Source organism: Eretmochelys imbricata, chromosome 7 (assembly GCF_965152235.1).
Source record: "Eretmochelys imbricata isolate rEreImb1 chromosome 7, rEreImb1.hap1, whole genome shotgun sequence".
Classification (NCBI taxonomy): Eukaryota; Metazoa; Chordata; order Testudines; family Cheloniidae; genus Eretmochelys; species Eretmochelys imbricata.
In genome coordinates, this window is record NC_135578.1 from 95,060,844 (window position 1) to 95,085,392 (window position 24,549).

General features: G+C 41.7%; 1 protein-coding gene and 1 non-coding gene across 7 annotated transcripts in view; both read right to left on the reverse strand.

The window, feature by feature from the left end:
- BLNK (B cell linker) overlaps positions 1-10,872 on the reverse strand; it is a 144,329-nt gene extending 133,457 nt beyond the window's left edge. For 3 of the 6 annotated variants that reach the window (XM_077822651.1, XM_077822657.1, XM_077822659.1), the window contains exons 1-3: positions 10,774-10,872; positions 9,102-9,252; positions 6,021-6,083 (exon numbers count right to left, since the gene is read on the reverse strand). In XM_077822651.1, the coding sequence (XP_077678777.1) occupies positions 6,021-6,083; positions 9,102-9,242 (204 nt within the window). In that variant the 5' untranslated portion in view covers positions 9,243-9,252; positions 10,774-10,872. The remainder of the gene's footprint in view (positions 1-6,020; positions 6,084-9,101; positions 9,253-10,773) is intronic. The other 3 variants (XM_077822652.1, XM_077822654.1, XM_077822653.1) reach the window with 2 other exon arrangements.
- On the reverse strand, positions 871-943 carry TRNAV-CAC (transfer RNA valine (anticodon CAC)). Its single transcript has one exon. It is a non-coding gene; the product is annotated as a tRNA-Val (tRNA).
- Positions 10,873-24,549: the final 13,677 nt, after the last annotated feature.

Here is a 24,549-nt window from a genome sequence, read left to right on the forward strand (position 1 = left end):
TGCCACATTGGGATTCCACTTAAGCAAAGGGAATCATCAAAGCTGAATTCACCAGCTTTCCAGCTGCTCTGTCCTGCCAGAAAAGCACAAAGGAGTCATAGTGGGGCCAAGGATCTATCCTTTAAAATTTACTTTTCAGAAAGTAAATGCGGGTGTATAATTAAAGTATTCAATAGCCCAAACAACTCAAGTTCTAAATACCCAATCCAAAACAGTCTTGAAAGAGAAACGTGTGGAAATATTTAATGTGAAACATGTCTAGAATCAATATAACCTCTTTGTTAGTTTCAGATTTTCTAGCCTATCTCTTGTAAATTTCTACTTTCTGACAATAGTAGCACCTTAAATCAACTTACTTTAGAATTCAGTTATTAAACTCAACTCTCAATTCTGAGATCCCTACTTCTTTTTCAACCCCTCACTTGAAAATCAACATTAAATTAGAAAACAGCACCAAAGAGGCTAATCACTCTAAGAACTGAAAAGCAGAGCACAGTGCAGCAAATACTGAGCTATTAAATACCAATGAGAGAGAAAATATAATACACCCTGTGCAATTCAGCTGTTGCTAAATGCTGATCTGCACATTAGCACCAGATTAGTATCATTTGGATGTGACATGCATGTGGAATAACGATAACAAATATAATGCTAGTGGTAATAAAGAAAATTAAACTGCACAGTGTTCTTTCATTCTAATATACCATATGTTGTTGTATTTCAATTTCACAGAAGTGTAAGGGCAGTGTTGTTTGTTTCAAAATTTCTTAAAAATCCATTTAATATTAGAATCATAAAATATCAGGGTTGGAAGGGACCTCAGGAGGTCATCTAGTCCAACCCCCTGCTCAAAGCAGGAAAACCAGACACTGTTTCTGCCCAGTTTCAAACCGGGGACCTTTTGCAAGTGAGGCAAACATGATAACCACTACACTACAGAAACCACTTGTTATTTCCTATAAAAAGCAGTCTGAAACACAGGGTGTGTTTGTAGAATAGAAATGAGTATTGCTATAAAATGATTCTTATTACTACTTAAAACCAAGATGGGTGAAAAATGTTCAAGGAAGTAAACATATCTGCTGAATCTGAATGTCAATTATACTATTAAATTCCCTGTCTGAAACCAGAAAAAATTGATTTAAGGTGTTGTGGCCACTTTATAGCATGTTATGTGATTATATTGAAAAAGACAACAGAAAATGTGGAAATGGCAGAGGTGCTTAATGACGTCTTTGTTTCAGTTTTCGCCAAGAAGGTTGGTGGCAACTGGAAAATGGCAGAGGTGCTTAATGACGTCTTTGTTTCAGTTTTCGCCAAGAAGGTTGGTGGCAACTGGACATCCAACACAGTGAATGCCAGTGAAAATGAGGTAGGATCAGAGACTAAAATAGGGAAGGAACAAGTCAAAAATTACTTTGACAAGTTAGATGTCTTCAAATCACCAGGGCCTGAGGAAATGCGTCCTAGAATACTCAAGAAGCTGACTGAGGAGATATCAGAGCCATTAGCAATTATCTTTGAAAAGTCATGGAGTACGGGAGACATTCCAGAAGACTGGAAAAGGGCAAATATAATGCCCATCTATAAAAAGGGAAATAAGGACAACCTGGGGAATTACAGATCAGTCAGCTTAACTTCTGTACACGGAAAGATAATGGAGAAAATAATCAAGCAATTTGCAAACGTCTAGAAGATAATAAGATGATAAGTAACAGTCAGCATGGATTTGTCAAGAACAAATCATGTCAAACCAACCTGATAGTTTTCTTTGACAGGGTAACAAGCCTTGTGGATAGGGGGGAAGTGGTAAATGTGGTAGATCTTGACTTTAGTAAGGCTTTTGATACTGTCTTGCATGACATTCTCATAAACAAGCTAGGGAAATGCAACCTAGATGGCACTACTATAAGGTGGGTGCATAACAGGTTGGAAAAGCGTTCCCAGAGAGTAGTTATCAGTGGTTCACAGTCATGCTGGAAGGGCATAACGAGTGGAGTCCCACAGGGATCGGTTCTGGGTCCGGTTCTGTTCAATATCTTCATCAATGATTTAGATAATGGCATAGAGAGTACACTTATAAAGTTTGTGGACAATACCAAGCTGGGAGGTGTTGCAAGTGCTTTGGAGGATGAGATTAAAATTCAAAATGATCTGGACAAACTGATGAAATGCTCTGAAGTAAATAGGATGAAATTCAATAAGGAAAAATGCAAAGTACTCCATTTAGGAAGGAACAGTCAGTTGCGCACACACACAAAATGGTAAATGACTGCTTAGGAAGGAGTACTGCGGAAAGGGATCTGGGCGTCATAGTGGATCACAAGCTAAACAATTCAACAGTGTAACACTGTTGCAAAAAAAGCAAACATCATTCTGGGATGTATTAGCAGCAGTATTGTAAGCAAGACACAAGAAGTAATTCTTTCACTCTACTCCTTGCTGATTAGGCCTCAACTGGAGTACTGTGTCTAGTTCTGGGTGCCACATACCAGGAAAGATGTGGACAAACTGGAGGAAGTCCAGAGAAGAGCAACAAAAATGATTAAAGGTCTAGAAAACATGACCTATGAGGGAAGATTGAAAAAAATGGGTTTGTTTAGTCTGGAAAAGAGAAGACTGAGCGGGGAACATAACAGTTTTCAAGTACATAAAAGGTTGTTACAAGGAGGAAGGAGAAAAATTGTTCTTAACCTCTGATAGGACAAGAAACAATGGGCTTAAATTGTAGCAAGGGAGGTTTAGGTTGGACATTAAGAAAAACTTCCTAACTGTCAGGGTGGTTCAGCACTGGAATAAATTGTCTAGGGAGGTTGTGGAATCTCCATCATTGGAGATTTTTAAGAGCAGGTTAGAAAATACCTGTCAGGGATGGTATAGATAATACTTAGTCCTGCCTCAAGTACAGGGGGTGGAGTAGATGACCTCTTGAGGTCCCTTCCAGTTCTGTAATTGCATTTACAGCCAGACTTCTAGCATTCTAAACTTCAAATAGGCCTTGCATATTGCCCAGTTCATTCAGCTTATTTTCAAATAAAATGTAATATTTGACATATGGAGTGAAACACACATTGTTTATTTTGTTACCAAGAACTACATAATAATTTCCTGCAGCACTTCACAAACTTTTGAAGCTGAGCCCCTCTTCAAAAAAATGAAACCAAGGAGGACACCACTGAAACCCCACCATGTTTGTTAAAGGCCTTCACACCTTAATATATCTTTCCATTCTTTGGTGTAAATCTCTGTAATATGATATTACTGCTTGATTCCTTCATGCCTTGCATGTTGAAATAGTTAATGCTGACAGTTTGGCATCTAAGTCAGCACCTGTTGCTCCATTCATTTCATTTCAGACATCAGCTGTTGTTTTAGGCTCCCCTCAAATTCAGGCAGACATCGTGTTATTGATTACTCTGGTCAATTTTTGAAATGAAATCTGACACTATGGAGAACAACTAACAAGTCTCACCATGCCCCCTTGGCTAGTCCTTCATACCCTGAAAGGAGGCATGCTATACATCTTAGGAAAGTAAGTTGCTTCACAGTAAATTAGTGAATAAGTTGCCTTCTGCAATAATTAGGTGGTATATCTTCATGGTGGTGTGTTAATTTTGGTAACTGGATGCATGAGTTATGATATTCAACAAGAGCTGAACAAAGAATTGTGGCAGGCTGGCTTACTTTATTTTGGGCAAGATTTCTCTGGCAGATTATTCATCTTGTTCTCTGTTGCCTGCCTATCTGCTCTCACTGGCACTCCTATTTGCTTGCATACCTGCCTATCTAGCCTGTTCCTTCAGGCTCTATCTGCATTTTCACGGACAATACTCCATACGCTGCAGTGCCAATCATACAACAGAGAGCTGGCGCACCTCCTGTTTCTAAAGACTGCATAGCAAGCAGTGCCTAGTGTGATGGATAAAAGAAAAACATATATTTAAGTCACAGTGAAGATACCAAGAAATGGTTGCCATCCTCCTCCTAAATCCTCTGATTTTAGATGAAGTCAGATGTCCAGAGGTCCCTGATATACCTCATAGCAAAAATGAAAATTGAGGTCTGAATACTGTGGACACATAGTCCCATGCAATGTAATATATCTCAGAAAAAGCTATATCTGTCTTAATGCACACGAGTGCAGCAGTTGAGTGTAATTTATCTTGTGTGTGTGCCCCACTGCTACCTGCTAGGTGGAATCAGACCGGCTTGAGTGCTTTTTCTTGCTCTCTAGCCACTGGAGGCCTGCGTTTCAATAGTGCCTTTCAGCTGAGGAGCTCGAAGTAGTTTAAACATTCATAATGCTTCACAATCCCCTGTGTGGTAGGTAATATCCATCCCTATTTTACAGACCAATAAATTGAGGCTCAAAGGTTAAGGGACTTGCCAAAGCTCACAAAGGAAGACGGTGACCGATCCAGAATGTAAGAATTCTGATTACTAGTCACATGTACTAACCACTAGATCAATAGCTGTTGTCACTATTAACAAGCTATTGTAAGCTATTGTACTTCATTTTTTACAGTATTGGCATAATTCATTCTGTTTCAAGCATAATTTAATACGGGTTTCCTATCCTGTTGACAGTGCTGTGGAACAATTCAATTAAAGAGCACATGAAAGCACTACGAATCTTCTGTCGGGTGTGAGATCTGCCACTCTTTTGTTGGATAACATTAGAAATGAATGTTGCTAGTGGCACTCCACAGGCATTTCACATATTGCCATGTTTTCTACAATGCAGAATAAGATAATCTTAAAACTGGGGAACTATTAAAAGTTTTAAAGAAAATACATAATGTGCATAGCATACTAGCAGACGTTCACTTTCACTCATTTCACTTTTGTTTTACTTTCGCTCACAGATGATCTTGCAGAACTCACCCATGGTTCCTTTTTCTTTTTGTCACTTGTCCTATTAATTTACCATTAAGTTCTGAAAAGATTTCTCATGTCCCATTCCACCAATGCTATGCAATGGGCATGTTTCTTTTTCTTGCTATGGGTAAAATTCATTCAGGTGCAAAGAATGAACACAAGGCTTATTCGTCATTTAGATTCCACCCAACACTGTCACTCATCCCGCAACAAAGACTGCGAACAGAACTCCTATTACAATTTTGTTGGTAATGCATGGCTGGCCAAGACTCAGTCTCCCTTTCCCATAGCTGTATTAGCTTTGCAGTGCTAATAGAAACAGGTAATAACTTCTTGATCTTGCAGGGGGATCTTTTATGTCCAGATGGTGTAAGTTCCAAACCCATTGGAGTCAGTGGCACTCTACAGGGGGGGCAGGGGTCCACTTACGCAGATCACATTACAGGACCAGAGCCTTATCAGGAGAGCGAGCGGCTATCACACCTAAGATACAGAGGAACAGGTTTCTAAGATAGGGCCATATAGACACAGTTTCTTTGCAGAGTAGAAATATACTTTAAATATTTTTTTAGCAGCTTTCTCCCCATTTTCCACAAAAGGGCCTCATTTTTGTGTTTCAGGGAGTCAGCATGGGGTTTGGAGGCCTCTACCTCAGTAACTGCTGGGATGGAAGGAGCAGTACCTTGAGTGCTTCTCTTCTCCTCCTGCTTACGTTCCTTTAGATGTCTGACCACACTCTGATGGGAAAATAGTTCACCAGAGATAAAACCAGCCTCTAGAATTCTGTAGCAGCTGTTTAAAAAACCCTATAGAAAATGTCCTACAGAATTTAAAGGAAAGTGACCCTTTCCATAAGGGGACCTCTCTTCCAACAACCAGATGCTTGGATGGGTATCTAGGCATTTGTTGCACCTATTCTAGGATGTGTAGCAGGGCTGAGCTTTGCTACCATGAGTATGGCTTTCCTTGTTCACAGTAGCAAGCCTTGAAAATGTCTCAAAGGTCAGGATCAGAACAAGTGACTAACTTGCCATTAGTCATGAAAGAAGCCAGCATAATAGACCCTGAGTTGTGAATACAAGTTTCACATAGAAAATCTTTCACAAGAGGTGTCTAACAGAGAAAATATTTTAATTACTTACCAAAAATTTAGCTCCATTAATATCCAGTTTTTCCACTACTACCGCAGATTCAGGCATTCGAATCTGGGGGGGCAGGGGGGGGAAGAGGATTACAAAAAGAAATTGAAAACTGTACATGAGTCTAAATCTTAGATAAGTTCATAGATAGAAATATTTTATGTTGAAATTGAACTGCATGTGGTAGTTGCAGGAGTCTGTGTATATTTCATCTGAAGAGGATAACTAGGTAAATAATCTTGCAGTGTGTGACTGGCAGGCATTCCTAGAGAATGGGGCTCAGAAAATATCAACTTTCAAAATCAAACTCAGGGAATAGATACTGATATCTTTTTTTAATTCTTAATATGTCTAAGTGGATCAGTTGTAAAGGAAAATGAAGCAAACCTGCAGTAGAGCCCTGCATGGGACTATTCTTTAATCCCGCTTCCGCTATTCTGGCAGAGGGTCCTGCGGGACTGGCAAGACTCAATCCTGCTGCAGGGCTTTACACTAGTCCTGTGCAGGGTTCTAACCTGCCGCTCCCAAGAAGCTCTGTTCCTTGACAAAAGGAAGTTAAGTGTTTGCTCAGAAAGAGAGCAGACTGGGAGGTACAGAGTGTCAAAGTAGCTTCTTGGAACTCCCATATTCATACTGTGATATGATTAGGATATGTTGTGTACAATGCATGCCTTGTGAGGTATTATGAAAGGCTTGATCAGTTAAATCTTAATATCCTGTTGAATTTTATGTACTATTGTTGTATGTAAAGTTATGAGTATTGCTATATTTGTTACTGAAATATGTTGTGCGGTTGGGAAATGCCCACAGCCAGCCTTTCAGTGGGAACAAAGGAGCAACTCTCACTGGCCAGTCAGGTGTAGATCCGTTCTGAGGGTGTGGGGGTGTGCCTGAACTTTGGTCCTAGGCTGGAAGGGAGTTCAGTCTGTGTATTGAGGACCTGAGCTGCCGGTATGCCTGTAACATCTGTTAGTGTGAGAGACTGCTTGATGCCAAACTTGCTTAGAATTTAGACAGCATTTCTATTTTTATTTCTAAGGTAACCAACTTTGATCTCTATGCCTGTTACTTATAAATCACTTAAAATCTACCTATAGTTGATAAATCTGTATTATATTTTACCTAAAAGGTGTTGGTTTTTTTTGGTTGAAGTGCTTTGAGGAATCTGAGCTCAGATTACAAACGCTGGTCCACTTTTCTTTGAAGAAGTGGTGAACTAATAAATGAGCTTGCATTGTCCAAGAGAGTCTTGAGTGTAAGATGGGGTATTTCTGGGGTGCAAGGCTGGGGGCTGGTACCTCTCTGTATGATTCATGAGTGGTTCATGCAATTTCGCTGGGTGTGGGGTTCCACATTCTGACTGAATAATCACAGCACCTGGAGGGGTGTTGCTGCTTGTCACTGGCATAGCATTTTGTGAGACAGCTCAGGCTGGAGAGTTAAGGAAGCACAGCAATCCCACAGTTCCAGGTTGTAGCTCAGGGATCCCGTCACACAGACTCAGTAGGTTTTCTTTATAAAGGGTGGCCAGTAATAGAGCTGGTTTGGTAAACGCCCTAAGAGTGTTTCTGACTGATGAGCTTTAGCACTTTGGCATGGTTTTTTAAAAGAACTGTCTTGTTGTGTACACAACCGAGGGCTTAGAAACTTCAGGAGAAAAACTGCAGCACTTTTTTTCATTAAAAATATATAGCACTTTAAGTGAATTCAAGTAGTTTAGCTTAACCATCAAATCTGTCTTAAACGCCATTAACAGTGTGAATTTAAAATTAGGGTCGTATAAATTCATTCCATTTGCTTAGAGGTGAGCCATTGAACTCAGGAAAACTATACATTTAACAGTCTCGATGCTCAGAAAGAAGGCAAATTTTGGCTTCCAATAGATGTGTAAGAACTGCTTGCAGTTGTAGAGTCAATGGGAATTGAAGGCACAGAGTCATCTGCAGTAAGTGCTCAGCACATTCCAGGCTAGCACCCTTAATGACAGTGCTAAACAAGTAAACTTGAAATTTGAAAAACATATTTGTATGGCAAGGATTGTAAACTCTAGGGTCCGTTTGTCAAGTGTTTGTTCAGTGTTTGCTGATTGTTGTTTACAGTGTAGCTGTAAACATTTTGTTTGAAAGATGAACCAGAAAAAAGTGTAGTACAGAAACAAAGCTGTAAAATGATACTGGATTTTCTGAGCTGATGCTTTATTTTTATAGGAATTTTTTTCTTCAGTCTAAGTAAAGTATATTTTCTTTGTTTTTTTCCCTAAAGTATTTATGTTGGAAAACCTCCATGAGGAAAGTAAATAAAAACCAGCCAGACTTTTAACGTTAGGGTTGCTGACCCATTTAGCCAGATCAGTGTCTAAACCAGTATTTCTAAGTGAGATTTAGTAAACTGCTCTCATGTTCTAAATAATTAGTTCTTTCCAAAACAGAACAAGATTGTGACTTTGCAGGCTCCCGGAATAAAGGAGAGTGTGTAGCACACTGTTGCTGGAGTATGCCAGGAACTTCCATCTTTCCAAGGTGAAATAATTTGCCATTGATATAGCTGGTGGGGATGGAGAGAATGTGTGTGGAGTGAAGGTACCACCTACTCTGCCTCCCCTGCCTGCCTGAGAACATAAGAACAGCTGTACTGGATCAGTCCAGTGGTCCAACTAGATCAGTATCCTGTCTTTCCACAGTGGCACACATTATTGTGGTTCTTTGCCTTGTGCAGGATATTTTTATCTTAACAAACAACTTCTGTCATGGAATGACACTGAATTTCAATAAAAACTGAGAGAAGACAGAAAAACTTACAGAATATCAATACACATGGTAAGTCCTTGGTAGTCACAATTGCTAACTAAACCGCTTTAAACACATTTTAGCATCTGTGTTTATATCCAGGAGGGAGTAATCACACATATTACAGAGAGTAGATGAAGTGGGTGAGGTAAGATATTGTGGTTCTAATATCCCGGGACCAACACAGCTACAACACTGCACACAAAGAGTAGATAAGTCCAGCAACCTATTTTGCTAGCTGAACTGAAACAAGTATGATATACTGTACTGTCTGCAGTCTGAGCCCTAGGTTCAGTACCTGTCTTAGGAGATCTGCAACTTGAAGAGTTGTCCAATTCTCACATTCCTCTCGAAGGGGTAGTTTTGTGGCCATTTTGCTATCCGGTGAAGAGGATTTGATCTGTTTCTGGTGACAGTAAACTCTTTGCTTCACTGACATTCACCATCTGCTGTGGAAATTGAAAGAGGAAGTCCCTTTTGCAGCTTTTCCCTGCTTGCTTGCTTAAAGTACACGCCTTTTCAAGTAATTTGGAAACTGATACACTCATTATTTCAGGACAATGATTTTGAATATAAGAAGGTACTCAGTAATAGGGTCATATCATCCTTATATAGGCAGAAATATCCATTGAATTGAGTTGAGAAAAGGATACTTGTGCTTGATGATTAATGAGAAAGTTTGGCCACGTTTATAGGCATTTTAGTGGCATCTGCTTCATTTTTCACATGGTGTAAAATAAGTTCGTGTTAGTGACAACTGCCTCTTGCACACCTTTAACTCCTTTTCATAGTCACTCTGATCAGCTCTTAGATTGTGTTTGACACACTTCTAAGTTTTGATACACTATGATGCTATGAATAGATATAGAGAGAGTGAATATATATATATATAGAGAGAAAGCCGAGCTCAGATACAGGATTTGTATTTCTAGATTGTCAAATTACTTAACCTGACTCTTTGTTTAAGGTGTTGGCACAGTGCTCTCAGGGTAAAATAATTCATTTGATTAAATACTGTATGCATAATGAACATTTGAAAGAAAAAAATTGGCCTCAAATTCTTAATGCTATTAAATAACATATCATCTACAAATCTTCACATCTTTATTCAATAAAATTATTTTAAAAATAAGACTAATAGATACGAGCATCATATACATCAGGAAATAAAATTGCAAAGATGCACTTCCAATAAAACCAGCTTATTATTCCAATAAAACCAGCTGCATCGCAGCTCTGAGTCACTGTAACAGAAGTAATGTGAAGTCTTCCATAAAAGGCTGGAGAGCAAGGAATGTTCTGCTTTCTAATTGCTCTTCCTGTTTTATTTCCCAGTGCAAACAGTGTTTGGGCACATTTTCAAGGATTGGAACTGATTCTAACTAAGTTTAAAATATTTTGTCTGTTACCCTTTTTCAAATTCTGCTATATGTTGTGGCTGTTGCAAAGTGATTGACAGATTTACTAACAACCAGCATATTATTGAAAACCCGGTGACTGTAAAACGTTAGCAATTTACTCCATACGAGTATATATACGCAGTTTCGAAAGTGCCAAGTGCATTTTTATGTGGTATAATTCTTTGGAGTTTCATTTGGTAAACACTCAATTTTCAATTTATTAGAAGTCGTTGCATTAAGCAGAACAAATTTATCTCAGGGAATGTCATAATCTTTCTTGTTAAAATACTTACTAATACAAACACGAATAATTACGTTCTATCATGTATGTAATCATTTAACATATACATTTATTGGAAACTTTAAAATCAAACTCAGCTTTACAAAAAGCAGCAACTACATCAACTTCTGTTTCCTCGACTAATATTAAGAGTGAAACATCATTTTCATTAACAATCTAAATGCTAACATCTTAGATCTTTAAGGCATCACTTTAATACAAAATATAAATACTTAGCACTGATGATTTTGTCCAGTAGATACAAAAATAGTAAAAAGAACATGGCTTACCAAACACGGATAATTTTTTCTCCAGACGTACATATTAGAGCCGATTCCAAGTAATCTAAAGTAAGAGCCGTTTCTTGTATCTGCTATCCTGCTGCAAACACTCCCTTGTGGTTACTGTTGTTGGAATGATTGACAGGCTTGCCATCTCTGGTGAGAGGGAGAAAAGGATCCTTAAAGTCAAAACCTAGTGATTTCGTATTTAGTATAAAGAAATAGAATTGAAAAAGGAAAGGGAGCATACAATTCTTTCTAAAAGTTTGATGAAACTTTGCCAGTTCGCTCTTCAGCTGCTAACATTGTCTAAAAATAATACTTAAGAGGTGAACTTACATTATTTTTGGAGCACTAGATTCACCAAGGCATTCTATCACTGACATTTTTATATCTGTGTGGACTTTCTTCTGAAGATGCTCTTGGTAGAACTGCTACAAAGTAGTTGGGCTAAGATTTGAAATCTAGTTAACAAACCTTTGTACATTCTCTCCAACTGTTAGACTAAGGTTGGGTTGAAATGAACAAGAAGACAATGGGAAACAAAGCAGTAACACATGACTGTATCTTCTTTCTCTTTCAAAATGATTTTTTAATATTCTATAACATCTTTTATGGACAAAGAAAACATGGGCATCAGTACAAAAAGAGGAACCAAATACACTGTGAATCAAGAATTCAGCTTTAAAGACAATACCTCAGTGGAAAATAACACAAATGAGTAAATTTCAGTTTTGTTCGAGGATGGTGAGGAAAAACAGAAAAGGGATATTTCATGTCAATATGATACCCTGAAAGTAGAAAGTGCTATTAAAGTCAATTGGAAAACGGTCTGTGGAACAGCTCATGTGTATGGGCTTGATCTAAAGGCCACTGAAATCACTGGAAAGTTTTCTAAGGACTTCAGTGATCTTGATCAGGCTGTATTTGAAGGGAATGACAGGTTCCGGAAAGTAGCCATGGGTGAGTGAGTTTCACACAAGTTTATTTTTGCAAAAACATCATTGCATAACTGCAATAGATAAGCTTCAGTCACACTTTGCAAATTTTGATTTGCCTTCATTTTCCAGGCACTTGGTTTTATGCAAAACCTTGCTAATTTCCAGTATTTATTCAATAAGATTAAAACTGCTTCTTTCGCATAAGAAGAATACATGTCAGAATACACTGTTTAAAAGTGACTTCTGTTCTTCTTATCATAATTTTTTTTGCCAATTTCACTTGTGCTAAGAAAACTTCTGAAGTGCTTTGGTAGCTAATGACTCAAAGCTGTGGCAGGGGGACATCAAGACCATTTTGGGTTTGTGCAAATAGTGGGAATTAGACAGTAAAGTGTATTGTAATGGTAATGTGTATTGTGAGATTTTGAGATGTGTTCTTGCATATTTCCTGTTGTCATGATAAAAAGATGGTCTTGCTAGCCTCTGGATTGGAAATCAACAGATCTGGGTTCCATTCCTGACTGTCAGACTTCCTGTGTGACTTAGAAACGGAAAATTTCTTACCAATAATGTATTTTCTGCTAGCAACATCTCCCACAATTCTGGACATCTGAGTTACAGTCCTCTCTCTCAAGCTTGTGGTGGCAGATAAGTGTTTTAGAGCTGCAGGGTCTGGCTATGCCCCCTCTGCTCCAGCTTGCTGCCTGATAAATTATTCCCAAGATGTGAAACTTGCGTAACATCATTAATAAATATTCCAGCTACAACGAAATAACTGTGCACATGAGACCAAGGAAGATGGTCATATGGTAACAATTCCACTTAATATCTGACCTTGACTCATGAGCCATGCAGGATGGATAGAATCGTGGGATATGCTACTATCAGAAAGGAAATTATCAGAAGAATTCTTTCCATTCTGCAGCCCAGCATGTCCCACAATTCTGGATGTCTGGGAAATAGCAAGCTGTGAACAGATGTAGGGAAGGTATTGAAACAAAAGTTTGGAAGGAAAGAAATAGCCATCTTTTCCCGAGCTCACTTAAAAGTTTGTATTATTTCTAGGCCATCACCTGCAGCACCTTCCTGCCAAAGGAGGCCTCTGCAGAAGATAGAAAGACCACCTTGTAGTGATTAATGAAGGTTTTAACTGTAGACCGCTTTGCAAATTTGTGAAGTGGAGACACTTGCTCATTTCATGAGGTTACTAAGGATCTCTTGGAGTGTACCTTGATCCCTTTTGGGACAGGAGTGTCTGATGATTTGTAGTTTTCCAAAATGATAGTCTAATCCAACTAATGATGGAGGACTTGGAAGCTCTGAGTCCCTGGCATTTTGGGTGGAAAGACATGAATAGGGAGCTTGATCTTCTCATGGATTCTGTATACTTGAGATAGATTTCCAGACTTCTAAGGTGTGTAAAAGGGCCACCAGTGCCACCTAGGGGGGTCAGGCAGGGGTGCAGCAGGTGATTGCCCCTTTTCCATTAATCCTGTCTTTCAGCTTCCCCGAAGGCTTCATGGCTTTTACTTTAGTATGGGAACTTTGTGGGGCTTGGATCTTGAACAATCGGGGTCTTCTACTGCTAGACTCTCTACTGAGGTAAAGGCTTCTGTTGATGTCCCATCTTTTGAGAGTGGATAGCGGAGTCTGGGACCACACTCTTCACTGGGCTTTGATCATGAACTTGGCTGGGTTTGCAGTGAGTCTTGCACTCTCGAGGGCTGTAGGACGGAAGTGATGTTACATCTGGCCAGTACAATGACTGTTGTAAATCAGCATGTCATCTCTGTAGTCTGTAGCATTTTGGCCATGCAGTTGCAGCCCTTGGTCCATGAGTCGTTGGAATGTGGCCACTTTCCTGTGGAGGCCTAATGGTATAGTTCAGAACTGGTGCAGATCAAATGGGGTGGAGAAAGCTGTCTTTTCCTGAGATTCCAAGGTCAGAGGGATCTACCAGTACCCCTTTGTGAGGTCTACGTTGGGGATATATTTGACAATTGCCAGCCATTTGAGCCACCCTGGGCATAGGTTGGCATCAGACCTCGAGATCACATTTACTTTTCTTAAATCAATACAGATATGGGTTGTCCCATCTGATCCTGGTTCCAGCACAATGGGACTTCTCCACTACCTGCAGCTCTAATGTGGCTTGTAGCTCTTCTCACATGATGTCTCATCTTTCATGGAAGGGATCGTGGGTTATTGCAGACCTGTTGTCCTGGTTCAGTGGCTGTGTTGATACCCGAGGTGTGTCTGATCCAGTAAAGTTGAAAATCTTTCAGGGAAGGATTCAATCAATTGCTGCATTTGAGTTTTCTGGTTGAAGCTCCTCTCCCATTGGTACTGCTTGAGGGCCTAGTCTGGGTTCAGGTGGCTAGGGTGTTATGAGGAGTCCTTCTTGGTCTTTCCAGTCCTTCAGAAGGTTAACATGGTACACCTACATTTTTCTTTTTCTTCCCTGGCTGTCAGATTTCACAGTCAACTGGTCCCGCTTGTTTCACCACCTCAGACTTCCCCAGAGTTTGGCACAGAAGTCTGCTCTCTTCCATTGCCTGTTCCCTTTTGAGCTGCTTTGCTTCTCCTTTTAAGCCCTGCTTCCATCTTATGCAAGCTTTGCAGGTGGGGCTGGGTGTGGCCACGTGGGCCCAGAGTTGCTTCTTAACCCCTTGTTCTCTAGTGTGGGGTTTGTACACAGAATCTCTGCGTGCCATACCTTTTCAGTTAGATGTTGTGATTTTGGACATAATGATGAAGGAAATACAACTTCTTGGGAAGTGTGGAAGGAGGAATTTACCTTAGGAGGAAAGGATTCTGGTGACCTGTGAAACACAGTACAGATCCTGTATAGATAAGCCTGCCAGCTCTCACATTTGCCTGGCAGACATAAGTACAAAGAAACAAATCTTAATGGATAAATAAAAGGCCAACACTGAAATCAGAGGCTCAAAAAGATGGCTTGTCAGAGCCCTCAAAACTCTGGAAGGTCCCATTCTGGGAAGAGTGGCCTGACTGCTGGTCTGGCTAATCAGACTGCTTGAAGGACTCCGGCTACCTGTGAATTGTCCACCAGGGAGCCCAAGGATCCTGCAAATAGCATACTTCTAATTGCAGGCACCTGATGTGCAATGTTACTGGGCTTAAGGCCTCTGTACATGCATGCTTGAAGAAAGTCCCAAATGCTTGGAATTCCTGGATTTCTGGGATTTGCATTGTGTTCTTGGCACCAGTAGTTGAATCTGGACTAGAGAGGAGTACATTTTTAGTGTGGATACTCTCTAGACTGAAGCAATGACTCTGGAGGACAGACCGAGAATTTCTAGTGCTTCCCTCTCAATAGGCAGGCTATTAGTTGAAGCTGTTTCAGGTCTGGATGAAGAAAAGAACTCTATGAAAGATTGTTTGGTCTCCACCGAAGCTGGAGTGGAGCTCCAGTTTCAGTTCTATCAGGTCTGAGAACCAAAGTAGCCTTGACCAATGAGGAGTTATCAGTATTACTGTTGCCTGTTCTCATTTTATTTTCTGGACCACCTTTCCAAGTAGTGGGAAGGGTAGAAATGCATAAAGGAGGTCCTGCAGTCAACTGTGACATAAATCATCTGTCCCCATGGAGTTGGGGTCTGACTCGCTTGTGAATTTATTTTGGCCTCTTTGCATTCATAGGGTATGCGAACAGGCTGGTTGAAGGGAGGCCAAATGTCTGAATGATGAGATCAAAGACCTTCTGATTCAGGCACTACTCCTTGTTGACCCTGCACCTGCTGAGCCAGTCTACCTTTTGGCTCTGGTCCTCTTTGATGTGGATCACTCTGAGGGAAAGGAGGAACTGATCTGCCCACATTATTTCCATTGCTGCTGTGTAGTGCTGGACTCCTTGTCCCCCACTTAGATGTTTAAATATGTGATCATAGTTCTATTGTCTGATTGAACCAGGTGGTGGTTCCCCCTTCGAGTGGGCTGGAACCTTTGCAGAGCAAGTTTGATTACGCTCAGCTCTAGGAGTTATGTGGTGTAAGCCTTTTCCTCCTTGCTCTGGTGGTGCTGGACTGTTTGGAGCTCCAAGTGAGCTCCTCAGCCCTCCAGGCTGGCAGTAGTTGTGAGGACTAAAGGGTCTGAAGGCAGATGGGGATTCTCACTTAGCCGCCGCTCCACCATTGGCTGCTCGCTCCACCAGCCACTTGCTCTGTTGTCAGCTGCTCCACTGTTGCTCCCTCTACAACTTCCCTCTCTATTGCCACCACTGGGATGTCTTGAAGTCCCACCACCTAAGTTCACTGTGAGCTGCATGGATGGTGGCTGCCCAGAAAGCTATCAAGTGCTCTGCACTTCAGGTGTCCCTCCACCCACTGTCATGCTGCTCCTGCCCTCTGCCTTGGAGCTGTTCCTGGGAGCCTCCTGCTTACTATGCAGAGTGGGGGGTAATGGGGCTGCTGATGTCAGGGTGTCCCCCTTCCCCCACTCCTTTACCCCAGGAGAGCCCGGGGTGGGGGAGACTCGACAGGGCTCAGGAGTAGGACAAAGGGAGCTTGCTGGTGGCTACTGCTGCTGTGGCTGCTTTGAGTGCTGATCTACTTAAAAGAGCAATATACAGCAGCAAATCATAGGTCTGAAAAGAAACAGCATCGCTTAGGATTTTAGTGAGGCTCCACCATTTGGGCTGCATTTTGCCATCAGCTGATATTTTGTGCTTTAATTAAAACAATCCCTGAGTTTCTATCATTTTCCATTGTGAATATAGAGTCATAACACTGTAAATTGATGTGTAAATGCTAGAATGACAGTAACCTCCACAGAGCTGCCTCTGGTGGAGAGAGTGGGCTGGGTCCTCTGTAGAATACGAAACAAAAAAGCCCCTTTCAGTGAAGAATGTGGTTTTGGAGATGTATTCTCCCATCCTGGATCCAGGTTGCCAGGACAGAGGCAATGGCCTGACTTCTCTATTGGCACGCAGGTCTGTCAGAGCTGTTAGCCAGGACTCCACACTTTGGGAATATGGATACGTTAAGTTTTAGCCCCCTGACTATAACTTAGAATGGGAGGAAGCTGCTCCACTTCTCCGAGAATCATAGAATCATAGAATATCAGGGTTGGAAGGGACCTCTGAAGGTCATCTAGTCCAACCCCCTGCTCGAAGCAGGACCAATTCCCAGTTAAATCATCCCAGCCAGGGCTTTGTCAAGCCTGACCTTAAAAACCTCTAAGGAAGGAGATTCCACCACCTCCCTAGGTAATGCATTCCAGTGTTTCCCCACCCTCTTAGTGAAAAAGTTTTTCCTAATATCCAATCTAAACCTCCCTCACTGCAACTTGAAACCATTACTCCTCGTTCTGTCATCTGCTACCGTTGAGAACAGTCTAGAGCCATCCTCTTTGGAACCCCCTTTCAGGTAGTTGAAAGCAGCTATCAAATCCCCCCTCATTCTTCTCTTCTGCAGGCTAAACAATCCCAGCTCCCTCAGCCTCTCCTCATAAGTCATGTGTTCTAGACCCCTAATCATTTTTGTTGCCCTTCGCTGGACTCTCTCCAATTTATCCACATCCTTCTTGTAGTGTGGGGCCCAAAACTGGACACAGTACTCCAGATGAGGCCTCACCAATGTCGAATAGAGGGGAACGATCACATCCCTCGATCTGCTCGCTATGCCCCTACTTATACATCCCAAAATGCCATTTGCCTTCTTGGCAACAAGGGCACACTGCTGACTCATATCCAGCTTCTCGTCCACTGTCACCCCTAGGTCCTTTTCCGCAGAACTGCTGCCTAGCCATTCGGTCCCTAGTCTGTAGAGGTGCATTGGATTCTTTCATCCTAAGTGCACGACCCTGCACTTATCCTTATTGAACCTCATCAGATTTCTTTTGGCCCAATCCTCCAATTTGTCTAGGTCCTTCTGTATCCTATCCCTCCCCTCCAGCGTATCTACCACTCCTCCCAGTTTAGTATCATCCGCAAATTTGCTGAGAGTGCAATCCACACCATCCTCCAGATCATTTATGAAGATATTGAACAAAACCGGCCCCAGGACCGACCCTTGGGGCACTCCACTTGATACCGGCTGCCAACTAGACATGGAGCCATTGATCACTACCCATTGAGCCCGACAATCTAGCCAGCTTTCTACCCACCTTATAGTGCATTCATCCAGCCCATACTTCCTTAACTTGCTGACAAGAATACTGTGGGAGACCGTGTCAAAAGCTTTGCTAAAGTCAAGAAACAATACATCCACTGCTTTCCCTTCATCCACAGAACCAGTAATCTCATCATAAAAGGCAATTAGATTAGTCAGGCATGACCTTCCCTTGGTGAATCCATGCTGGCTGTTCCTGATCACTTTCCTCTCATACAAGTGTTTCAGGATTGATTCTTTGAGGACCTGCTCCATGATTTTTCCAGGGACTGAGGTGAGGCTGACTGGCCTGCAGTTCCCTGGATCCTCCTTCTTCCCTTTTTTAAAGATGGGCACTACATTAGCCTTTTTCCAGTCATCTGGGACTTCCCCCGTTTGCCACGAGTTTTCAAAGATAATGGCCAATGGCTCTGCAATCACAGCCGCCAATTCCTTCAGCACTCTCGGATGCAACTCGTCCGGCCCCATGGACTTGTGCACGTCCAGCTTTTCTAAATAGTCCCTAACCACCTCTATCTCCACAGAGGGCTGGCCATCTCTTCCCCATTTTGTGATGCCCAGCGCAGCAGTCCGGGAGCTGACCTTGTTAGTGAAAACAGAGGCAAAAAAAGCATTGAGTACATTAGCTTTTTCCACATCCTCTGTCACTAGGTTGCCTCCCTCATTCAGTAAGGGGCCCACACTTTCCTTGGCTTTCTTCTTGTTGCCAACATACCTGAAGAAGCCCTTCTTGTTACTCTTGACATCTCTTGCTAGCTGCAGCTCCAGGTGCGATTTGGCCCTCCTGATATCATTCCTACATGCCCGAGCAATATTTTTATACTCTTCCCTGGTCATATGTCCAACCTTCCACTTCTTGTAAGCTTCTTTTTTATGTTTAAGATCCGCTAGGATTTCACCATTAAGCCAAGATGGTCGCCTGCCATATTTACTATTCTTTCGACTCATCGGGATGGTTTGTCCCTGTAACCTCAACAGGGATTCCTTGAAATACAGTCTCCTGGACTCCTTTCCCCTTCAAGTTAGTCCCCCAGGGGATCCTGGCCATCCGTTCCCTGAGGGAGTCGAAGTCTGCTTTCCTGAAGTCCAGGGTCCGTATCCAGAACTCAAGGTGATGCTGTATATACACACTTCTTCCTCAATATCATCCTCCTGTGCCTGTGTATAAATACTGGGGCTTTAAGGGAAAGCACCATATAGCATGAGAGTTAGCAATATTGATTACCTGAAGGCTACCGCAGGGAAGCTGCAGTCCACTGGGGAGTCTTGCCAGGCTGTCAATGTACTTAAAGGGGCAACACATGTCTCTGTCTCACTCACTCACTCTTTGTCTGTCTGTCTGTCTGACTTTCTCTCTCTCTCTCTCTAACACACACACACGAGAGTTTTTCACTCACCTTCCAACACATACTTGTAGCGTTCTTGTTGTTGTTACTACTTGATCCTTCCTGCAATGCGCATATATCCTCTGTAATTTTATTCTTTCAAAGTGCTGTTTGAATTTTTTGACTGGTCTATGCATTTCATAATTTTTATTTTTCTCTTATGCTTAAATTTAATTCTTTGAGTAGTGAGTTCCAAAATGCCTAACCAGTCCTGGCTGAAGTAATTATCCCTATGATAACTTTTTAATAATATATATTGTATCTAGGTTTTTTTGTTTCTACTGGTGGTGCACATCTGCACATTACCTCTATAATTTGGTGCACACAACAAAATTCATTCCGCACATGGATGGAAAAAATTAGAGGGAACATTGATTTTAGCTGTTAGTGGCGGTGCCTCACTGCTAGTGCATGCTGGGTAGTCTCTTTCTTTCACCAGAAACAGTGTCAACACAGGTCTAAAACTTAGGCCTGGTTATCAGTGATTTCAGCTCTAGTAATCCACAAGAAGACTCTCAGTGGAGAGGGGGAGGGTCTACACCACCAGGTAGAAACACCAGTCCCTGCCCCCTCTCTCATTTCCACTGGGCTTCGGCACCCCTACCTCACTACTCAGCAAGTGCAGTTCAGTTGAGGGAGAACCCCTCAATCAGGGCATGCCAAGTACAGTTTTGCTCCCCTTGATTCACACAATGATAATACTTTATTACCCCTGCACCCAATAACAAAGTGACTTGCAATCCAACACCCGTCAGAAGTGATCATTTGGGCAAAGCAGATCCATCATGCTGTGCACCGAGGCAGAGTGGGTGTGTCTATGCAAACAAGGTTGGTTCCTGAAGTCCTCTTCCCCAGCTCATCACTGGATGTCAGAGGAGAGTTCATACTGACCCTGCTTACTTCAAAGTGGAGCCAAAGTCAGGGTGATCTCTGTCCTTAAGAGCTTTGAGATCTTCCAGCCAGGAAAGAGATGCTCCCACAAAGCAGGTAGCTGTGAGGAATGCTCAGAAGGTTGTGGAGGAGGCTTCAAAGCCCTTTTTGAGTGGCCTCCATCTTTCTATCTGTGGATTTCTTAGGGTAGAACTCCCCTTCTGGGGGAATGATCATATCCTTGAGGAGGAACGCTTCAGCGGCATCAACCTTTGGTGTCTCAGCAATAGAGCTCGTTGGTTCTTGAATGCTGTCGAGCCTGAGGTTGCTCTTGTTGAGGGCAAACATATCACCAGGCTTAAGCAGGCCATTTGTCTGGTTTTAAGCCAGACAGTCCTCCCCCCCACCCATGTTTTTGTCCTCTGTCTGGCACTGAGAAAAAAAGATGTGGTTTTGTCTAGTATTGTGGGGGGACGACAGAGGATGCCATTTCCCCCCACTAGTGTAATTCTGGTTGGACATATTCCTGGAGGTTTTATCACATGACATCTTTAATTAAAAATTCATCTTCAATTCCTGGAGACTCCAGGACAATCTTGGATGTGCAAATGCATGTGAGGTCCTGCTGGTGGGGACAGCCCCAGGCCATTCCTGAAATACCAGAATGTCTGGTATTCAGGGGATGTAGCAATGCTCACCCTAGGCTTGTTCCATACATCCCTAATCACTTCTTCTGAGGAGGAGTGAAGCGAGTATTGCAACCTCATGGGAGAATTTGATGGGAGAAATTTACTCTTATTCTTACTTATAGAAGCCTGCTCAGGTTTGAAAGCCAGACAGCTCAGCTTCTTCACAGAAGGAAGGGGAGTAGTCAGAGGACTCGTATCTCCTTGATTTTTGGTGCTTTTTCTTTCTATTTTTGGCATTTTTAGATTTAAAACCTCCCCCATTGTTTGCATGCTTTGGGAGCATAGAAGATCTGCTGCCACTTTGTGAGAACTTCTGCAGCTTGGCTTCCTTAGGGCCTGGAGCCCTCTTGAGTGGTCTGTCTCAGAATCCTCTCCTGCAGGATCCCATTCCTTCTAGGATGAGGTGGGGGACTTGTCAGAACCCTCCTGGTTGGCTTGGGGGCGAGGGGGTCTGATTAGAAGCACGGCTTCTTTCCCTAGGATGCTCAGGACCTATTTTAAGATTGGGGTGTGTGTGGAATTGTGGCCCTGTGAGCCTTCCATCTCTGTTTTGTTATAGGAGTTGCTTGGGACTTACCCCCCAAGTTGAGTAGTCAGTCCTCCTAACTTTTGGAGCCTCTCCCTGCTCTGCACTAGGGTTCCTGATCCATTTCCCCCCCTTTGGAGTCATGGCTACCTCAGTGGGTAGGGGACTCCACCTGTCTGTCCAACCGCAGCCCCAGGATCTAGTGGAGTTGGAGACAGAAGGCAGGACGCATCTGTGCACAACTTGACATTTGCCAAGCCTGGGAAGGCTGCCTTACATATACAGCACTGCTTGGATTTGCTCTGGTGCTTTCTTGGCTGCCCTGCTATGCCTGTGGGGGTAGAGGAGCCAGCAGTCAGATGCTGCAGCAGATGCTTAAGGAGAGTTAAACCTCTGAGGGGTTAACAGACCCAGGAAGAGGAAGAAATGTGGAGGAGGGAGAACACTACTCCCCATTGCCCCAACAAATGAGCAAAAAAAATTAAAGTAGAAAGAGTCAGGGCAGGAACAAAAAAAACACCTTTGTCTGCTGCTGTGGAGGCAGAGGAAAACTGGCAGCAAGCAGGAGCAGAGGGGCTCCAAAACACTGGCCGCCTCTGTGAAGTGTGGAGAAAGAACAGCCCAGATGTCCAGAGCTGTGGGTGACACTAGGCTGCAGCAATTCATTTAGGGGAGATTTTCAAAGGGACAATGGGGGTTGGATGCCTAACAGCCCTTGTGCCTTTGAAAATCTCCCCCTTAATCTCTGTCTCAGTTTCCCATTTGTAAATGATGGAATGATAACACTTTCCTCCATTACAGTGGTGTGGTGAATGGATTTATCCTTGTATATGTAAGGGGCTCAGATACTGTGGTAAGGAGACCCATAGGCAAGTTTATAAATAAAAGGTAACTTCCTAGTGCCATTTTCTGATAAAAGTCCACATTATGACAAAGATAGGTGTGCTAAACATCCAGTTTCCTTGTAATCAGAATAGGCAAAAAATAAAACCCTTTAAGGGTGTGTCTAAACTGGTTGCCATGTTTAAATATGTATAATAAAGTGGTGCAGTAGATGACTAGAGGAAGTGAACACTGACCTAACACAAGATATGCATATATAGTGGATGTTGTTGCAGTACACTTTTGTTCTTATGTTTGTGGTTATGGGTCACTGAGCACATGAAGTGATTGATATAGTGTGAGATATTACAGGAATGTTCAAATCTAAATTATGAGGAAGCTTTTTTTGTGATGGAAAAGTTAACTTAAATTGTTTAACCACTCTATTAATTACCTGAGTATTCAGTTCATTCTAAATAGTAATAAAGAGCCATTCCATAGTTTTTTTTCAGGCAAATCTCCCTGTGATATCATTGGAAAATTTCCGAAAGGACTTTGACTCTTGCTTCATAATTGCAAAAATAAGTTTAGCTATTGATTTTAAAAACTGGAAAAAAAATCTGTTTTATGCTGTGTAACTGGTAGTAAGTGTAATTCAGTTTAACTGAACAGTCAACCTGCTTAGCTCCAAATATAACTCCAAAATGTGTTTCCCTCAGAAAAAGTAATGACATTGCATATGGAAATTTTAATTACATGAAATCTCCCCTTAATAATTTCATAAGTGGATCACCCCCCGCCACCAAACAGTTTGCATCTGCAGTGACCCAACCAAGGGATGAAATTCTGGCTCTGTTGAAGTCAATGGTAGGACATGTCTTACCCCCTAATATGTCCCTCGGTCCAACTGTAGGAAAACTAGGGCTGGCCATGTTTTTTGATACTTTTACTTTGAGTTTTCCAACCAGCTCTAAGGGCAAGCTCAAGGCTGAAGAGTGGAACAAGGGCAAAAGTTCCCAACTGAGAAAGATCTGAGCCTTAAAGTTCAGATTTGTATCTGAAGTTCCATGGAGTTTGGTTCCGGAGCGTTGGCTTAGCCTCATCTCTTGCTCTTTGTGGCAAAGGTAAAGAACGTATCCTAGTCTTCTATCCAGTCATAAGTGCAGACCATCCTTTTCTTTCATCATGTCTAGACAGTTTCTACTTTAGCTGCTTTACTGCTTTCAATATATTCTCTATCTTCTTTGTCTCCCTTGTTCTTCTCTATGTTCCTATGGAAATATACACCTTCCCATTCTTCATTTTTCAGTAAAATTTTAATCTTTCTCTTGGTTGATTGCTTGTTTTTCTGTTCTATATGCCACAGTGGGTTGATATAAAGTCTCAAGAGGACTTATTCTTAATATTATAGTTCAACCTTCTAAAGTCTCCTCTATTTCTCAATCATAGTTGCCTTCCCCTTATCTTCCTGGTGGGCAATAGATGTAATCAGTTGTCCTAAGTAGACATATCTCAGAGGCTTTTAATGCTTTCTTACCCACTCTTAATTTTGCCTCCTTTTGCACTGAAAATGACTTTGCTCTCCTGCACATCTGTTTGGAATCTACATTGAGTACTTATTTCAGTTTTCTTCATCCTGTAAGAAATTCTTGTTCTTAACTGGTACAGTAAAGAAGATAAAAAATACCTGCCACACTTGTGACATCCATTCACCTGAAATTCTCTTTGATCTTTGAAGGCTACAATTGATGATGAAATGCTTGGTTGGAGTATCTTTTTTTGTGGGTGTTCCAACATTCTTTGGAATTTAATTGAGCCACTTTTTAAAATTATATTTGTTTGAACAGCTTGGCAGCGCATGAAGTCAGAGCTATTGAGCTGCAATTATACATTGGGCTTTTACAGCCTGAGTTTGCACATACAGTATATGCTATGTCTTTGCAGAAAGACATAACCACTCAAAATGCATGTTCAAACTCTCAGTTAAAATATAAGAAGCTGATTTGCCACCTTGGAACTCTATACAAGTGCTTGAAAATTTTACTTTTTTATTCATAAAAATCTGCCTGGGTTATTCAAAACATACGTGAGCAATATTAACTACTTTTGCGTATGATATATAGTATTATAGCCTTATAATTGACTGATTTGTCTTGCTTTATCGTTTAAATAGAATCCCTGTGTAACTGAAATTTGAAAATCAGCAACTGGGACTCATTAATTCCTTTTTAAATAAAGGTTATGTTTATGTGGACATAATTTTTGTTGACAGTCTTGGTTAAACCCTATTGATTTGAGCATTAATATTTACATAAAGTTTCTCAAGTCACATGACACCCAGTTTGTTATAATTGGAAGAACAACATAAAATTACCACCCAAAATCTCAGCGACTGTAACAACACATCTGTCTATAGTATGA